The 17,910-nt window shown below is 40.1% G+C and overlaps 1 protein-coding gene across 1 annotated transcript in view; it reads left to right on the plus strand.

The window, feature by feature from the left end:
* Nucleotides 1-17,910, plus strand: part of eps8l2 (EPS8 like 2) — a gene marked incomplete in the record, with an annotated part of 39,362 nt that overhangs the window by 832 nt on the left and 20,620 nt on the right. The window contains 2 exon segments of the mRNA XM_037683544.1: nt 13,562-13,612; nt 14,015-14,061. Coding sequence (XP_037539472.1) covers nt 13,566-13,612; nt 14,015-14,061 — 94 coding nt within the window.

The raw sequence follows: 17,910 nt of genomic DNA on the forward strand, positions 1-17,910 counted from the left end.
ATGTCGCACCCATTTTTTTTGTCAAACCTTGAAAACAAAAACATTCTGCACAACTTTATGCCATACTGCTGCATCTTTATGATTTATCATTCTCTGGTAGCATTCTGAGTATGTGTTGTACTACCACTCATTTCAGCTCAATGTCTGTAAAATTTACTAACATTTAGCCTTTTTTGTTGTTTTCTGAGGTCAGCTGGCCACGGTGGCTGTCTTGAATTGGGTTGAGTCCAAATGTTAATCAAATGCACAGATGAGGAAGGTGAGAACAAAAACTATTGAGAGAAAGACAATAGAGATGATATATGTATATACTTATTTTAATTAACTTTTTATTTAACCAGGTAAATCCTATTGAAATCACAGATCTCTTTTCAAGGGAGGCCTGGGCTTGAAGGTATTAAATGCATGTTTTGGACTGTAAACCGGCGTAAACCCACGCAAATACGAGGAGAACATGCAGTCTCCACACAGAAAGACCCCAGGTCCAAACCGGGGATTGAACCCAAGACCTTCTTTCTGTGAGGCAACAGTGATAGCCACTAAGTTGTCATACTGATCAAATATAATATCTCTAAAATATATAATCCCTCCATAGAGTTCTAGGTCTGCTTGGAAAATGTCATAGGCATTCAGAAGACATCCAATCAATAGTCACCTCACCCGACTGTTTTTGGATACAGAGGAGCAGCAGCCAAGCTCCACCAGCACGACAGAGCTCCTTACCCTGTCTCAAAAGGCTTTTGTTTTATAAAACATCTCAGTCTGGGACTAAGATGCCTTCTAGCTGCCTCAGAGTGACTTCTGAATGGGCCGAGGCTGAGAGTGGAGTTGAAGCCAGCCTACACGTGGTGCACCACTGTGGCGTGGAGCGAGGTAGTAACAGAGGCAAAACAGCTGACGTGAAAAAGTAAGCTGCTGTGCTGCAGTTCAATATTGTGATCAACTGATAAAGGTGTGTCACGCTATTTATTAAGAGGGAATATCGATGACGACGCACAGCGACTTTGTAGTTAGTTTAAAAAAATAATCATAAAGACCAGATGACTAGGGATGCACCAATCCACTTTTTTAAATTCCGATCCGATCCCGATACCTAGATCTGAGTATCGACCGATACCGATCCAGTTCCGATATCATGATCATCATTGATTTTATATGAGGCTGTAATAATCTCCTCTCAAGTACAATTTGTACAAATATATTCATGCATGTCCAAAAAGGCAACTTGAGGTAAGTTTTATTAATGTTGGATGAGTTTTAAAGTTAGAATTAAATTCTAACACAAAACATGTTTCTTTTTATTCCTAGCTTTAAAGTGGATATTAAAGTGATTAATTTAAGTGATGGTTTAAAGTTGTTTTATATTTTATAAGGAGCAGATATAATAATTTTTTCTTCTTTCTGAACTCTTTTCATTCAATGTTTTCTTTTTGATAATTTTTTTTATTTTTATTTTGTTTCATTTAAATGAATGAATAAATGAATTAAATTAAATAAAATGTTAAATTGCTTCAAACACCTGCTAAGTTCATGGCATAAACCAACAGACATGTTCCTGTTTTTAGTATTTTACATCACTTTATAATGTAGCTGATTATGTTTTTAATATATATAATTTTCAAATCATGTTTTTTATGATTGTCTACTGTTGCACTGATAAATATCTCCTGGAGGGTAAACTATATCTTGACTGCAAGTATCAAGCTGAGAAATCCTTTGTTTTCTACAACTGATAGTGGTTGGTCATTAATTATGATGAAGTTTAGCAACTTCTCTGTAAACATTTGAGCTCCGTGGTTTCAGCGACGTCTTCTTGCTCAATCTGAAGCAGGCAGCCTGATTTGTGGCAGCCGCGCTCAGTCTGTCCCTCCTCAGAGACGGGCAGACTGAGCGGGGCAGAGTGGACGCGGCTGGCCGGGGTCGAGTCGCCTGTTGTGGGTTAAGCAAAGAGCAGCGCCCCGCTGAAGCCACGGAGCTCGAATGTCCATCGTAAAACTAACTTTACCGCGGTTTAATGTGGCGCTACGTTGTAGCTGGCTGCAAACTATGAACTGGATTTCCTGAATGTGAGGTGGGTCTTATTACTCTGGGTTCATGAGACACGCTGCCGTTTAGGAAATCCATTCCATAGTTTGAAGCCAACTTGCATCATGGATCGGAAATATCGGCAGGAGGATCGGAAAATCCGATACGTAAATTATGCTGGTATCGGAGGCCGATACGGATACTGGATCGGATCTGCCCCATCCCTACAGATGACCTGATTGAAAATTGTTGGATTGTATACCTGGATTATTGAGCATGGACTTTGTTGGTTTTGAACCAGTTTGACATGACTGTCGACGAGGACAAAAGAAAAAAAATCTGTCCAGATGACCTGACTGAAAATTGTTGGGATTGTATACCTGGATTATTGAGCATGGACTGTGTTAATCATAAAGATAATCGCTAAATTGAGTTAATTTATTGTTTTATAATTGGCACAAGGGAGACGTCCGACACACATCTAATGTGTTGTTCTCCACGTCAACCCAACTGAGTTCTGCTCCATGCCTCACTGCTCTCTTTACTTCTGAAAACTGACGTGGGTGGGAAGCAGCTGGCTCCATCTGTGATTTACCAACAGCCAGAGGGAGGAGAAAGATGGACTGGTCTCTACTTCCATTTTGTGGAACTGGAAGGGCTCATTTTGTATCCAGGACCACATTCAAGATCCATATCTCCTGACCAGGTTAGGGCTGGAATGTAGACAGGCCAATGAACTGAGAGCTTTGCCTTTTGTTTCAACTTTCTTCACCAAGACTGTCGATTTCTCTCCATCCTATCATCTCTCATGAACAAGACGCATAGATACTTAAACCCCTCCCCCTGAGGAAAAGACCCCGCCCCCCCAACTAATCACATGATTCATCTAATTTGGGCCTAATAAAAATACACTAATGACTAAAATGTCCTCTGATAATTTACAACCTCATCAAATATTTATTAAAAAATGTCACTGGTGATGCAGCTGTAACATTTTGTTTGGGGGAGATCTCAGCTGTTCTTTTATTCGAACAGCTAACACATTGCCCTAATGACAGCATTTAGCCGTGCGCTCAGAGGAAAGTGGTGTCGTTTGGTTTTAATGGGCGTAGGAATAAGAGTTGCACCTTAGCCAAACGAGCAGCACTCACTGTTGATGCATGAATCACATTGTTGTTAATGGCAACATTTCCAGCTCTTGTTACAGCACAAGCTGATTCTGTGAAATGACCGCAGGTCCGTCCCGGAAAAGTTTCAGATCAGATCTGCTTTATCTCCGGCCGAATGATTATCCAGGGGCACAGTGTGAAGTCCAGAGCGCTCGTGTAAGATCAGATGTTTGTATAGATTAGGGGAGTTATCGCTGCCAGTTTTGTCTCGTTCAGCAGTACGGTAAAGGTTGTGAGTAAAGGTTATGAAACATTATTTATTATTATTTAGTTTTTGCTGGCCGTGCTTTTATTTAGACTGCTAAAGAGTGCAATCTGTAAGTCCAGAGTTTATTTCAGCACAACGAGCTAGTCAGCAGTGACTAAAGGAGCTTCAGGTGTGTTTTGAGGCGTGTTGTGTTTCTTTGAGCTGAAATGTTAAAAATGTTGGTATTCTTCTTGTTTTAGAGCTTATTGTTGAGCTTTTCAATTCAATTGAGTTTATTTATACAGCACCAAGTCACAACAGAAGTCATCTCAGGGCACTGAACAGAAACGTTCACATACATTAATTCAACCTTCGTTTTATACACGTTAATCCCATTGAGCCTCAGGGACTCATTTACAGGGGAGACCTGATTTTAACAAAGTGATGGCAACAGCAGATAATCATAAAGGATGCAGACAAATTGAGAATAACAAGTGAAAATAAATGGTATTTTAAAAGATGTAACAAAAAACAACTACCGTATTTTTCGGATTATAATGCGCACCGAATTATAAGGTGCAGTATCAATGAACGGGTCTGTTTTCATACATAAAGTGCACTAAGGTGCATTAAGCGAAATAATTTCATTTTGAGAGATTTTTGAGCGCCGTGTATCACATAAAATCAGTTTGACGTCAGTACGCACAACCAGAATTAATACGTAAGGCACACCGAGTTATAAGTCACTGTCGATTTTTGAGAAAATTAAAGGATTTTTAGTGCGCCTTTATAGTCCGAAAAATACGGTAGATTGTAAGGCGATGTAGAAAACTAAAAACAACATGTCTTCATGAACATACGTAAATTAATAAAGTTATTTATCTGGGGAGCCTGAAAAGAAAAAAAAACTCATACATGTTTGTTGCATGTGCTTCAGCCTCAAGCCATGACAAACTCTTTTTTTTAATAGAGTCTATGTACCGTGTGTGGATTTCATTGCTGGTGTTTGCTTTCATTTAGTGATTATAATTGTCAAATCCTTATTACAAAAAATAATACTCATACATGTCATCAGCAGCTACAGTCAGAGGTTTACATCTAATATTTAAGGTATATCGTACTAATGTTAGTCTTTAATTATTTATTTGAACTTCTCTAATTTTCTCAGTGGAATGAATATACTACAGTGATTTTGAACAACAAGAACCTGGTGCATAACTTAAAATTTACTGTGGATATTCTCTAATCTAGCTGGTTAAAATGATGCATACAACCTCAAATATACACAAACACCCATACCAGTATTTGATGAAAGGACCCATAGCAAGTTGCACCTCCACCACATGCTGTTCGTATCCATCAACGAGCTTCCGGCAGAATATTTAACCACTCTTCTCCACAGAATTGGTAAAAGTCATAGAAATAAAATATGCTATTTTCCTGAAAGGTTTCCTCAGGGTTGAGGTTTGGACTTTAAAACAGGTATTTCCAGAATGTTGGCCTGCTTCATCCATTCAAAAACCAGTTCTAATGTGTGTTTGGACTATTTATCCTGTTGATTTGAGTTGCTCTAGCACCGCAGTATGATGCTACCACCCCCTTGCTCGAGAGGCAGATCAGTGTCCTCATGTCTGACAGCCTAGCCTTGACTCCTCCAAACATAGTTTTTGTTATCGTGGCCAACTGGCTCAACATTTATCTCTTTGACCATATAACTTGTCCTGAAGGCATTTGGCTTGGTTCAAGTTCAAGAATATTTATTATCCCCAAGGGGCCATTGTTTCACAGTCAGTAGGCACATAAAACATCCATATATTGAGAGATTAAAATAACAGTAATCATCATTGTTCGTTGAGAAGCCTGAGGATGAATGAGTTTTTCAGTCTGTTTGTCCTACATCTGGACAGCAGGTACCTGTGTCCAGGTGGAAGCAACCTGATGGAGTGGGTGATCAGGATCTGCCAGAATCAGCCTGGTTGGTTCTGAACATCTATCCATTATCTGTATTCGCTTTCTCCTTTTTGGGGTTGTGCTGGTGCCCATGTCCAGCAGTCACTGTGTGAGAGGCAGGGGACACCCTGGACAGGTCTCCAGTCCATCACAGGGACACAGGGACAGATGTTAGGGCTACTGTTGCTGTGCCGTATTGTTTTGCGTTATTAGTGTTTAGCATATATCTTAGATCTTTTGGCTTTCGTTTGGTGTTATCTTGGATCCTTATATACTGTTTCTTTGTACACTTTATATTTGTGCAATTCTTGGGTGAAACTGGGACCCTGTGTCCATAATTTCATTCCACCTCATGTACCACATGTGGTGAGAACGACAATAAAATTGACTTGAACTTGAACCTAGAGACAAACAACCATTCACTCTCTCACTCACACCTAGAGACAATTTAGAGTCACCAATCAGCCTAACATGCATGTTTTTGGTCTGTGGGAGGAAACCGGAGCACCCGGAGAAAACCCATGCATGCACGGAGACAACATGCAAACTCCACCCAAAAAGACCCCCAGCCAGGATTCAGTCCTGTGACCTTCTTGCTGAGAGGCAACAGCTCGACCAACTGCGCCACCGTGCCGCCTGATTCTGAACATCTTTAACAATTGTTTATCATCTAAGGGTGACAGATGAGTAATGGTCAATGTAATAATTGCTGTCAAAGAAACCCTTTTTGGGCTGACAAAGAATCTACCTACGGCAGTCAATCATGATCACTAATGAGAAGTGATTAGGCCTTTTCAAGTTAAAATATATTTTAGAGCCTTCAGCACCACTTGTAAAGAGATCTAGATGATTGTTTGTATATTTTGTTGTTTAATCGTACTACCATGGAAAAGGAGCGGTTTAAATAAACCATTAAGATCAAAATGCATAATTACTTTGTAACAGACATTAACTTGATTTCTACTTTGAATGAGGATTAAAAAATCATTAATACTGTTTCACAGTTGATTTAAAATGAGTGGTTCACTTCAACATTTAAAATGATTTGAACTAAACACACTTTTGATTATCAAGACCTTTGTAAAAATAGTAATGACGATATAAAAAGAGAGTGTTCTTTCAATTGATTAGTTCAGGATACAAATTAGAAAGTCTCTGGATGAGCTAATTTATATTTCTGGATTCAAATCAATGAAATAACAGTTCCTGTCCCATTAAGGTCTTCAGGGTCAGGTTTTGACCGGAGGCTTAGTTCACTACAATGATACTCGTGCATGATGAGCAGATGTAAACGTCTGACCTCAGCTGTACAAAGATATTTAATCGTTTGAGAGTTTGAGTATACCTCTATCCAACATGGAATAATAATTTCACATGTTTTAAACCAGCAGACCGCACCAACAGGTGACTGATTGTAGAAGCTGAAATGGCTCAAATAGCACTCATTCTCAGATGGTTTGTCATTTTCAGCAGCAGAACGGTGAATACACCTGTGTGAGCTGGTTGTTTATGACAGTTGGAGCCACATGATGACAAACACGATCATTTCTAGAAGAAAAAAAAGCTGTGTAAAACACAAGGCACAGATTTTGTGCGCTACAAACCTGCAGCAACGTCTGTTTCTTTTCCTAATTATTGTCTCTGTACCTAATATTTACCTTCCTAATATATGTTCCAAGTTCAAGTTGGTTTAATTATCATTCGCAACACACGTGGTACACGAGGTGGAACGAAATTGTTGTCATTTTGAACAACGAGCACTCTCATTGGGCTGTTCAGAGGTGCACAGGTGAGCCCAGAGCAGTGAGGTCCCGACAGCACCCATCCTGTCCTCCTCTGCCCTCCTGAAACCTGGCAGCAAGCCAGAGGAACAATGGAGGAGACGACCTGAGAGATAAGAGCAGCCCATCACAGATTCCACATGTAAACACACTTTGATGGGTTAGTTTTTATTTTTTAGTCATAGGGGCTGAATGACAATAAGTTGTGAGAAGTGTTGTAATTTCTAAGAAGCCATTTTGTTATAACTTCCGATGATGGTTGAAAAACAAAAGCCCCATTACACAGCTGAAAACATGAAATGCTTGCTGGTGACAGAATCTTTATATTTGTTATCTGTAAATAACAAACAGAGCAGTTGAACGCTCTTTAAAAGTGATATGAGCTGATTATCATGTTTTTAATGCAGCTCACTTTAGGCCCTGTTTACACGAGAACAATCTGTGGAAACTGGTGTTTTTTATATGTTTATTGGGACAAATAAACAACAACAACAACAAAAAAGTGCCGGTTTACATGTAAACGCTTCCATGCCAGACATGGTTGCCAGGTAAGAAATTAACTATTTTACTGTTGCTTTAAAATGATTGTATTTTGACCCCAACTGGCGTATGTGCTGAGTGAGCGAGGCGTGTTTGCTGAACATGTACACAGAAAAGGAGGGGGTTAAAAAGGTGTTGTATTGATGTTTATCTGGCAACCCTGAAGCAGGCTCAGCTGCATGCAGCGTCTGCATAATCACAGTTATGTCCAAACTGGTGAATGCATGAACGTCCCCAGGCATAACTGCTTTTCTTCCTATGCTGAAAAGGTCGAGAAGCACAAAAATAAACACTTTTTTTCTATTTATTGGAACTGTTGTTACTGCAGAAAATCTTTTGACTGCAGCTGCCTATAGTGCGTATGTGCGATTTCTCACTTGCAGTGTATTTCACACCTCTGCTGGGGCTCCCCACAAAAACCTGCACTCAGAAATTTTCGGGTTCAGAGAGAACAAGGACTGTTGGGCACACGAACGGACAAATTGCAGCAGAAAAGCTCCAGTTTCCACTCAAAAAACATGTTCAAACGACTAAAAGTCCTATGAACTGATTATCTTTTGTTTTAAATGCAGCTTAATGAACTCATTTAAGGGATAGTTCAGAAAATGGGTTCTGTAGAAGAGTTATAAACAATGAATACATCAGCTGTTCTAGTTCTTTGAAGGACCTCTGTTGGAAAAAATAGTTCAGCTCTGTATAGACTGATGAGCTAATGGCTAGTCTGAGCAGGGCCAAGATCAAAGTGGATTGCTGCTGTCTTAAAACACTGCTATCCCGACAGACATAGGATCTTAGCTGCTGCTTGTGCTTGCAAATAACCACAGCATTCTTTGTAAAGAGCTACTTAACGACAAACCAAGAGTGACGCAAAGATTTAAAAAGCTGCCGGCAGCAACACAACCATTCTGACCAGTTGGATGTTCTTCTGCCGTGCTGCATCTTTAGCATCCACACGTAGAAAACACCATTCTGTGTTCAGTCTGGGTGAAGACTGTTGCGTAACCTGTCTGTGCGTGCACTGGAGTCAAAAGCTGCAGGCCAAAGGGTGTGGAAGAGCTTTGTTTTCTCCTTTTATGCTCCTTTTAATCTCTCCAATTTAGGCGCTGTGCTGTGTTACACATTGTCTCCTTGGACACCACGCGGTCAATGCCAATCAAATAGTTGGTGTGTCTATGTGTGAAAACCCTCGTTTGAATTAATTAGTTTCAGCTATGCAGGTATAGTCGTCAAAGGCTGTCTCTAATTACACAGAGCATATCAGCCTGCTGTCTCCCTTTGTCCCAGAACAGCTCAGCAGACCAGCAGTGCCGTACCACAAGCTGGGAGGAGCAGGTTGTGTTGGACAGAATGAATCTTCAAATTAAATAGGACACCTCTAGATTATGAATCATTGTTTATGTATAAAGTGATGTTGAATAAAGTGGGCTGCAGGTCATAGCTGTAACTTCTCAGCACATTTACCTTCATGGGTGTTTTGTGTTAAACTGGAAGTGCAGCGAGATGCTGGAATGACAGCAGCCCTCATGCAACACTGAAGGGACATTTATGAAATTCTTGTTAAGAGGCAGCAACAGTACCAGTGAAATGTCCATGTGAGAGATGTGGCGCACAAAGAGTGCACACAGTACAGAGCACAAGTTTTAAACCAATCCACATTTCTTCATATTTTGCTTCCAAGGAGCCATACTTTCTTGTAATGTTTGTAAAGAAGTCTTGATCCACTGCTGTTCAAACTTTTAAAGTTTTTCTTTGGACTTCAGCGGCTTTTTCACTTGTTTCCTATCCAGTTCCTGTACCTGACCATGAGTGTGCTTATATAAAAAAAATTAAACAAAGCGAATGACCAAAAAGCTACCTCCAGCAGAGGAGCAGCGTCTCGGTCTTGAGAAATAGGGAAATAAATCAGCTAAGGCCGTCAGAGAGGCTCCATCATTCAGCTGTTCCTGTGTGTCGTTCAGCTAGTAGCCTTTTTTAGAATCAGCTTGTTGGTGGTAATGGTTTTGTGTATTAAACTGTTTTGCTTTTGGTGGTTTTCATAGATTCAATTAAAGAAATGCAAACTGTGCATTTAGGACAGGCTTCTTGTAACAGAGTACTTTACATTTAAAATTAGTTCTGTCGACAAAACACTGGTTCATTTCTTGAGGACCCTGAATGATTCTTTAAGTGTCTTAACAAACAAACATATTTTTCTGAAACGTACAGGAAAATGAGCGAAAAAGCAGCAAAAGCCAATAGAAAGACTTTGAAAGAACTCCAAAAAGCCTGGAGAGCTTTTGATCAAGATTAATTTACACGCACCCCATGAAAGTCTTTCAATCAAAATATAAAAGGGTCTTCTCCTACTCCGCTCCTGTTTCCTGGAATATCTTACAAAAAGATTTGAAGCTCTCGACCTTGACCTCTCTAAGTGGCTTCAAACATCTGTTGGACTCCTGGCAGGGACCAATGCAGACATGTTCCTGTTTTTAGTTTTCTACATTTGCCTTAGAATCTAGCTGTTTTTTTTGTTTTTTTTGTTACCTTTTCCTTTTAGCCATCCTATTTGTAAAAAAAAAAAAAAAAAAAAAAACTGTATTATGACTTTTTATAATTGTTTACTGTTGTTGCTGTTGTCCATTGTTGTCATCTTTCTTTGTTGAAATCAGGACTCTCTTGTAAATGAGTCCTCGAGGCTCAATGGGATTTACCTGTATAAATAAAGGTTGATTGATAAAAAAGAGGAAAAGTTCATGCTCAATAATCCAGGTATAAAGTCCAACAATGTTCAGTCAGGTCATCTGGTTTCTTTTTTCTTTTTTATCTTTTTTTTTTTTCTGAGACGTTTCATCCTCTTAAGCCTCCCTGGTAAAGTCTATTCGGGGGTTCTGGAGAGGAGGTTCCGTCAGATAGTCGAACCTCGGATTCAGGAGGAGCAGTGCGGTTTTCATCCTGGTCATGGAACACTGGACCAGCTCTACACTCTCAGCAGGGTCCTGGAGGGTGCGTGGGAGTTTGCCCAACCAGTCTACATGTGCTTTGTGGACTTGGAGAAGGCGTTCGACCACGTCCCTCAGGGAACCCTGTGGAGGGTACTCTGGGAGTATGGGCTACCAGGACCTTTAATACGGGCTGTTAGGTCCCTGTATGACCGGTGTCAGAACCTGGTCCGTATCGCCGGCAGTAAGTCGGGCTTGTTCCCGGTGAGAGTTGGACTCCGCCAAGGTTGCTCTTTATCACAGATTCTGTTCATAACTTTTATGGACAGTATTTCTAGGCACAGCCAAGGTGTTGAGGGGATCTGTTTTGGTGGCCTTAGGATTGTGTCTCTGCTTTTTGCAGATGATGTGGTCCTATTGGCTTCATCAGATTGTGATCTACAGCTTTCGCTGGAGCGGTTCGCAGCCAAGTGCGACATGGCCAGGATGAAGATAAGTTCCTCCAAATCTGATGGGATGGATGGATGAACGTTTCATTCTTCATCCAGAGGACTTCTTCTTTTAAAGAAACCATCCAGATGACCTGACTGAACATTGTTAAAAAAAAGAGGGATGACTTAAGAATTTAAAGAGTTTGATTTGATGCTGTAAAATTATTGGTAACAGAATGATATGCAAATGATATTTAGCCGTCTACTTTTTTTTATTTTGGGGAAAATTAATGAAAAATAAGTGTTGATTAGCTGATTTTCTTAACCACTGCAGGTAGAAGCTGCAGCCACAACATCCAGAAACAAACTGGTAGTGGCTCACAGTATTGTATCATTGGTATCTCACATATAGAACTTGTTTAAGTCTAGCGTTTTCTTTAAAAAGAGTATGCATGGTGCTTAGTTTATAAGCTTGGTCTAGTTTTCCTGCTACTGATTAAATAGAACGTAGCTGATATGCTTCATTTCTGGTGCAACAAGTTTGGTAGAGCTGCTGCTGAGACTTTTTTAAACAGGTTTACTATCAGCATCACCTCGTTGTTATCAGGTTCTTATTTGCTCTGTACAGTGTTAAATAGAGGGGAGTAAATGTGTGAATTCTTGCTGGAGTTATTCACCTTGGCACCGTCACAAGGAGCCTTATGATGTTTGGTTAATTCAAAATGTTTTTTAGTCTCTGAGTCAAAGCTTGGCTGCTTTGGTACAGGTGAGAAGCTATTTCTGACTAAATCTGTGATTAAAAAAAAGTCTAATATGTAGGGTGGGGAGGGGGGAGTGGTGGCGCAGAGGCTAGAGAAGGTGGGCCTGTGATCGGAGGGTCGCCGATTCAACTCCCTGGACCAACAACATCAAAATGTGGGAGGGAAAGGTGAAACACCCACACCTGCCTCCACCCTCATTTGCCCCACCCTGGGCCCCTGAGCAAGCCCCTTAACCCCCACGGTCTGCTGGGTACAGTGGGTATCTAGTTATTTGAATAATAGGAGACAGTTTGTACAGATAAACGATGGAAGATCTAAATTTTGTGTTAATGGATGTGGAATCCCTCAAGGCTCTGTGTTGGGGCCAAAGTTGTTTATTTTGTGAATGATCTGGTTGATGTGTCAGGGCTTTTGAAATGTGTTTTATTTGCAGATGATACCACATTTTTTTGTTCGGGTGAAGACATTGAATGGATGTTAGAGATGATACAGGCAGAATTCGTCAAAATACAAACTTGGTTCCAATTTCATAAGTTATCATTAAACTTGGAAAAAACAAACTACATGATATTTAGTTATAGAAATAAAATGATTGAAGTCTCATTTAAAATTGACAGTACTGAAATTTATAGAATTAATGAAATAACATCTTTGGGTGTCATTATTGATGAGAAGCTGACATGGAAATTTCATGTAAAATACTTAAGTATAAAAATTGTATTACTGTATAAAGTACGAGTTTTTGAATGACAAAGCTTTTTATATATTGTTTAATGTAATTATTGTTCCATATTTAATCTATTGTTTTAGTTTGGAGAAAAGCATGCAAAACAACTACAAACCCTATTTTCATTTTACAAAAAAGAGCTATAAGAATTATTAGTAGGAAGTGCTTTGGACAGCCATCAAATCTATTATTTCATCAACTGAAATTATTAAAATTTATGATTTGGTTAAATAGACCATTTTACAAGTCATGTATAAAGCTCATAAAAATTACCCCCAAATGTTCAGTTAAAATTAGTTTTAAAAAAGAGAGTCATTATAACCTTAAGGGAATGGAAATGTTTGTAAAACCTCCATTTAGAACTAGTGTGAAGGAGCTGCGTTGTAATTCAAAAACAGGATTGTGGAATTGTCTTGATATCACCATAAACATTTCTAAAACAGTTTATATGTTTAAAAAGAAGATTAACTTAAAATTGTTAGGAACGTATGGTACCATGTGAAGAATGCCCGATGTTTTTTGTTTTCACTTTGGAGATTGTTCAAGCCTAAGCTACTGTTTGTGTAAAGTTATTTTATGTTTTATTTAAATAAGGGGCAGATATTATAAGAATTTATTTCTTCTTTCTGCACTCTTTTCATTCAGTCTTTTTGATGAATTTGTTTTGTTTCTTTTAAATGAATAATTATATTAATAAATAAAAACACCTCTGCTCCCCTGGGCACCCTGGCTGTCAGCTCTCTGCTCCACACAGAGGGCTGTGGTAGCTCGGTGCTCTGTGGTTGTGTCAGGAAAAACATTCAGTGTAAAAACAATCGCCATGTCTTCATGCGAGTTATTTCGCTGTGGCGACCCCTGAAGAAGGGAGCAGCTGAAAGAGAGGAAAAAAAGTAATATTTAATGACTTAACTTTAATCAGATAAGAGTATAACTCGAAAAAACAGGCATTTAAACTGCCTGTTTTTTTCTTACGCAAATAACTTTCCCCCTCCTTGAACACACATTTCCTCTCTCGGTCCGTCATTATAACCTCCTGTTTTTTCTCAAATTCTTCTCTTCTTCTCTCATCCAGGTGGATGCCTGAAATCATGAGTGCCCCAGGACCTCAGTCGAGGCAGGCCAAGTGAGTTTCACACACATTCCTGTGCTGCCCTCTACATATTTACCTTTCTGTGAGCGGCTGGTGAACAGCCACGACAGAATCACTAACTGTATGTGGAAGGGGATGTGGGTCAGGGACTTTGGGCACAGAGCAGCTCTGTTGAGTTGTTTGCTTTGCCGGGGCTTCTGGCTCCCTCCATTCCCTCCTCCCCTCTCTCTCCCTTTTTCACTCTCCCTGTTTTTCCTCTGGTTCATAAGCTCGGGAACCAGTGTTGACCAGTCTGCTCTCTGGGTCTCACCCTCATATCTTAGTGGGGTGTTATGTTTATGAGTGGGACAGTTTGTGGCGTCCATCCAGGGCTGTAGGGAGGTGAAAGATGAAGGGTATCCAGCGTAACTCCAGGCCCTGCTCTTGTCATTGCAGTGGAGTGGCCCGATCGGACAGCAAGCTCAGCGCCAAGGCCCTCTATGGTAAGCAGCTTTCTGGAAGACTATTATGGGCTTATTTCACCCTTACATGTATTTTTTACCTGCTTTTATTTTCAAATGTTGAGTCATAACCAACCGTTGCTCATTCCTTGTAGCTTAGTTTTGTCCACCTTTACTTAGGATGAGTAATGTAAGAAAAATCTCATTACTTAAATACGATCATTGATCTGTCATTTTCATTCTTGAACTGCATGAAGTCGATTTTATTGTTTCTGTTCAAAGATAATGGAACAAATGATTGATTTAACCTGGTAGTGACTGTAAATTATAACCTTTATTGTCGTCAATCAAGTCAAACGTTAAAAGCCCCTCTTTTGTTCTGGGTCACATGTTTATGATGATGAACTAAGGTTTACTTTAAGTTAGTCCCACAGTTTGTATTCGGCAGCAGACAGCATTCAAAATCACCAAAAGTATAATTAAAAAGCAATATTTGCTTCATTGTTTTCATTTATATGTATATTTAAAACCCTTTTTAATTGATGTAAAGCTTCATGTAAAATAAATAATTAAAAGGTAACCCCTCCCCGTTGAGCTGTGTGGATCGCTGTGCTCTTATGGACACCAATCACAACATTATTCACTTTGCTAATGCAAATGACACCGTGAGGACATTCAGCCTCTGAGACGTGCTGCGGCAGCGATGGAGCCTCACTAGACCATCACAGTCCTCTGAACGCACCCACATGCACAGTTTTAACAAAACGTGGGGGTCCAGGTCTTCCCGAGGGGCTTTATGATGTTTTATGTGGTGATGGAAACTTGACTTTCCAGCTGTCTGTGTGTGCACTGCATGCTGGGATTATCCGTGGGATGAGAGGTTTTGTATGTATCCCACTCTCATGTAGGCAGCTTTTTATGGTCTCTTACTTTTAGACCCAATCTTTACTTTAATTTAAGGATCCGCTTGTGTCTTTGCGGTGCTGCATTTAAATCTGCATTGCTGCAGTAATGATAACGTGTCGTTTTTTTTTTTTTTCCTGGCCGTCACATACTTAAGTCAGGGTGTGTTTCTGAAACGCTCCATGCTAAAGTGCAGGGCGTGACTGTTTTTAAAGTGTGGCTTGAACAGGGTGGGGTTACCAGAGTCTCGCAGGTGAATAAAGGCCACATTGAAAGTGGAAAGGAAAAGGCAGACTCTGCCTCTGTCTCGTTGATGGACCTCCCCTCGCAGCCTCAGACATGAGCTCACTGTCCCTGCCGCTGCCTCCTTCCACTCCGCCGCCTCTGAAAAACATTTTCCGACCACTCATGCAGTAGTTCCAATTAGAAATGTGCCCAAACGTACGAGAGGACAGTGTGTTTTCCTGCGCAGTTGCATTGTTCCAAATTTAGAATGGCTTTACATGACGGGTATCAAAGGGTTGCAAGATGTCCCTGCTGTTGTCTGTGAAACATTTCTGAGCCTTTTGTTTTCCAAATATCCACAGGGTTCACCCCCGCTTGTGATCTTTGGGAAGCATTCCACTGTAGTGAGCATGGTTATCCTTGTTGTTGTTATTGGCTTGCATCGCATTGTGCAGCAGATGGTCACCGTGCTCCAGCAGGTTGGCCGCGCCATGCCAGTCTTCACCGTGATGATGCTGAACCATCTGTACCGCAGCGGAATATTTGGATAGACCGCTGCTCACAGCTTCCTGAATAAGCCTGCTCGTTATCAACAGCAGAACGATCTCACACATGCAAACTTCCCCACCACTCAAACAGTAAAGTGATGCAAATGATGCACCGGTCCTCCCACCTGATCTGTTATCAACTCCTCTGTGGTGAAGCAGGGGGGGAAGGACACCAGATTCATCATCTGTGACTCTGGACTGTTAGGAAGTAGTTTTAAATGTGTGCAGACTTTTGGTAAAAAGTCCTTTCTACGTGTGCTTGAACAGAATGAGATGATATCAGTGTGATAGTTCGTGGCAACAAACATTTGTGCACATCTCAGAGTTTGGACTTTGCTTGGGTCGACCCCGGTTGCATATCAAACCTCACGTTGCCTAATTGGTCTGTAAAGTGATTGTCCGATTGATCTGGGTCATGTAAGACTTTGATAACCTGCCAGGGTGCTACGTTTACCACTGATCATTGACTCTAGAGAGTTCTGGGGATCGGCCCATCTGGCTGCTAAGTGGCTCTTATTGCACGCTGTCACAGCACGGTGAATTGATTGGAAATGATGTGAGTCATCTATAAGTCATGAGTGCAGGTCAGCTTTCAGAGCGACACCTGACGCCGGCGTTTCACCTGCAGGAAGGCGAGCAGGAAGGAAATGAAAGGAACAGAAAAGACAATTGGCTGCGTCATTCGGATGGTTGAACATCATCCTCTATTTGAATTTCAAAAAGGGGCAAATACTGGAATATGCTGTAGAGTCTTTTACATGGATCTTAAGTGTTCTGCAAACATCGTGGGTTTTGTTTCACAGTCGACGTAAAGCACACAAAAGGAAATGTATCTGAATGGAGCTCGGCGTGTTGACTCTGTTGGGAGGTGAATAGAAAGAGACCTGATATGAGAGCCGGTGGTGAGTGGATAGGAAGATGGGCCTGACTGTTGCCTGCAGATTATTCACCTGCTACATGAGTCAAAGCAAATTAGCCCATTTATTTACAGTCAGACCGTTAGAAAACAACACTCGACAGCACCGACTGTCCTGATGCCCAGTGTTTGGCTCTGCATAGAACTGAATTTTACAGCAAGATTTAATATTATTATTATTATTACTATTATTATTATTTGCTTTTTTTGTTTGTTTTATGGAGAGAGGACTGTTTCATATTGGTTTTAGCAAATTTGTACCTAAATCTTAAATTAAAAAAATCGAAAAAATCAAGGTATTCTTCTTATCAAGATTTATTTTAGTATTTAAAGCATAAAAAGTAATAGTCATGGATTAAAAATAAAAGCTATAAAATTAACACGCAGGTCCAAATTTATTGTTTTTGTATTCATTCAACCCTTGTTTATACAGGTTAGTCTCATTGAGCCTCAATGACTCATTTACATGAGACCTGTTTTAAACAGAACACAGATGAGGTAGACAACATTAGACAATCATATAAAAAAAAGCATATAAAAGAAAAGTAAATAACGAAATGAAATAAAACGGAACAAAAGCAGCTACATTATAAAGTGATATAAAATACTAAAAACAGGAACATGTCTGCGTTGTTTTTTGCCATGAACTTAGCAGATGTTTGAAACCACTTAGTGCGGTCAAGGTCGAGAGCTTCACATCTTTTTGCAAGATGTTCCTGGAATCAGGAGCGGAGTAGAAGAAGGTTCTTCTGCCCAGTTCAGTTCTCACTGAGGGAACACTGCAGGTAATAATGTCCCGAGAGCGCACGCTGTAGCTGCACTCACGCAGAGACATGTAGGAGGAGATGTATGAAGGCAGCAGACCAAGAAGTGATTTAAAGATGAAAATTAAAGATGAAAATATCTACATATAATAAAGAGACGAAACAGATAATACGAAAAATGATAAATAATGATGATGATAAATGATGATTGTTGACACAATGTTGCTCCACCACATGTACCACATGTGGTGGAGCAACAAATAAAGCAACTTGAATCTTTGAATGATAAATACAGAAATACATGACATATTGCACTTTTTTTTAAATTAACAAAACACAAGTTAAAATGCAGACACAACGGGTGGAAAAACTTGAGTCCCCAAATCATAATAATGTAGAGCTGCCTGTAGGAGCACTGACTGGAATTTAATGTCTTCTGTGAGGACTTTTGAAACTATATTTGTCTTTTTTTCCCAAGTCATTAATATTTGTAGAATGTCTTTATCTCTCTCTCTCTCTCTCTCTCTCTCTCTCT

The sequence above is a fragment of the Nematolebias whitei genome, chromosome 10 (genome assembly GCF_014905685.2).
Source record: "Nematolebias whitei isolate Nwh7 chromosome 10, NemWhi1, whole genome shotgun sequence".
In the NCBI taxonomy this organism is placed as follows: Eukaryota; Metazoa; Chordata; class Actinopteri; order Cyprinodontiformes; family Rivulidae; genus Nematolebias; species Nematolebias whitei.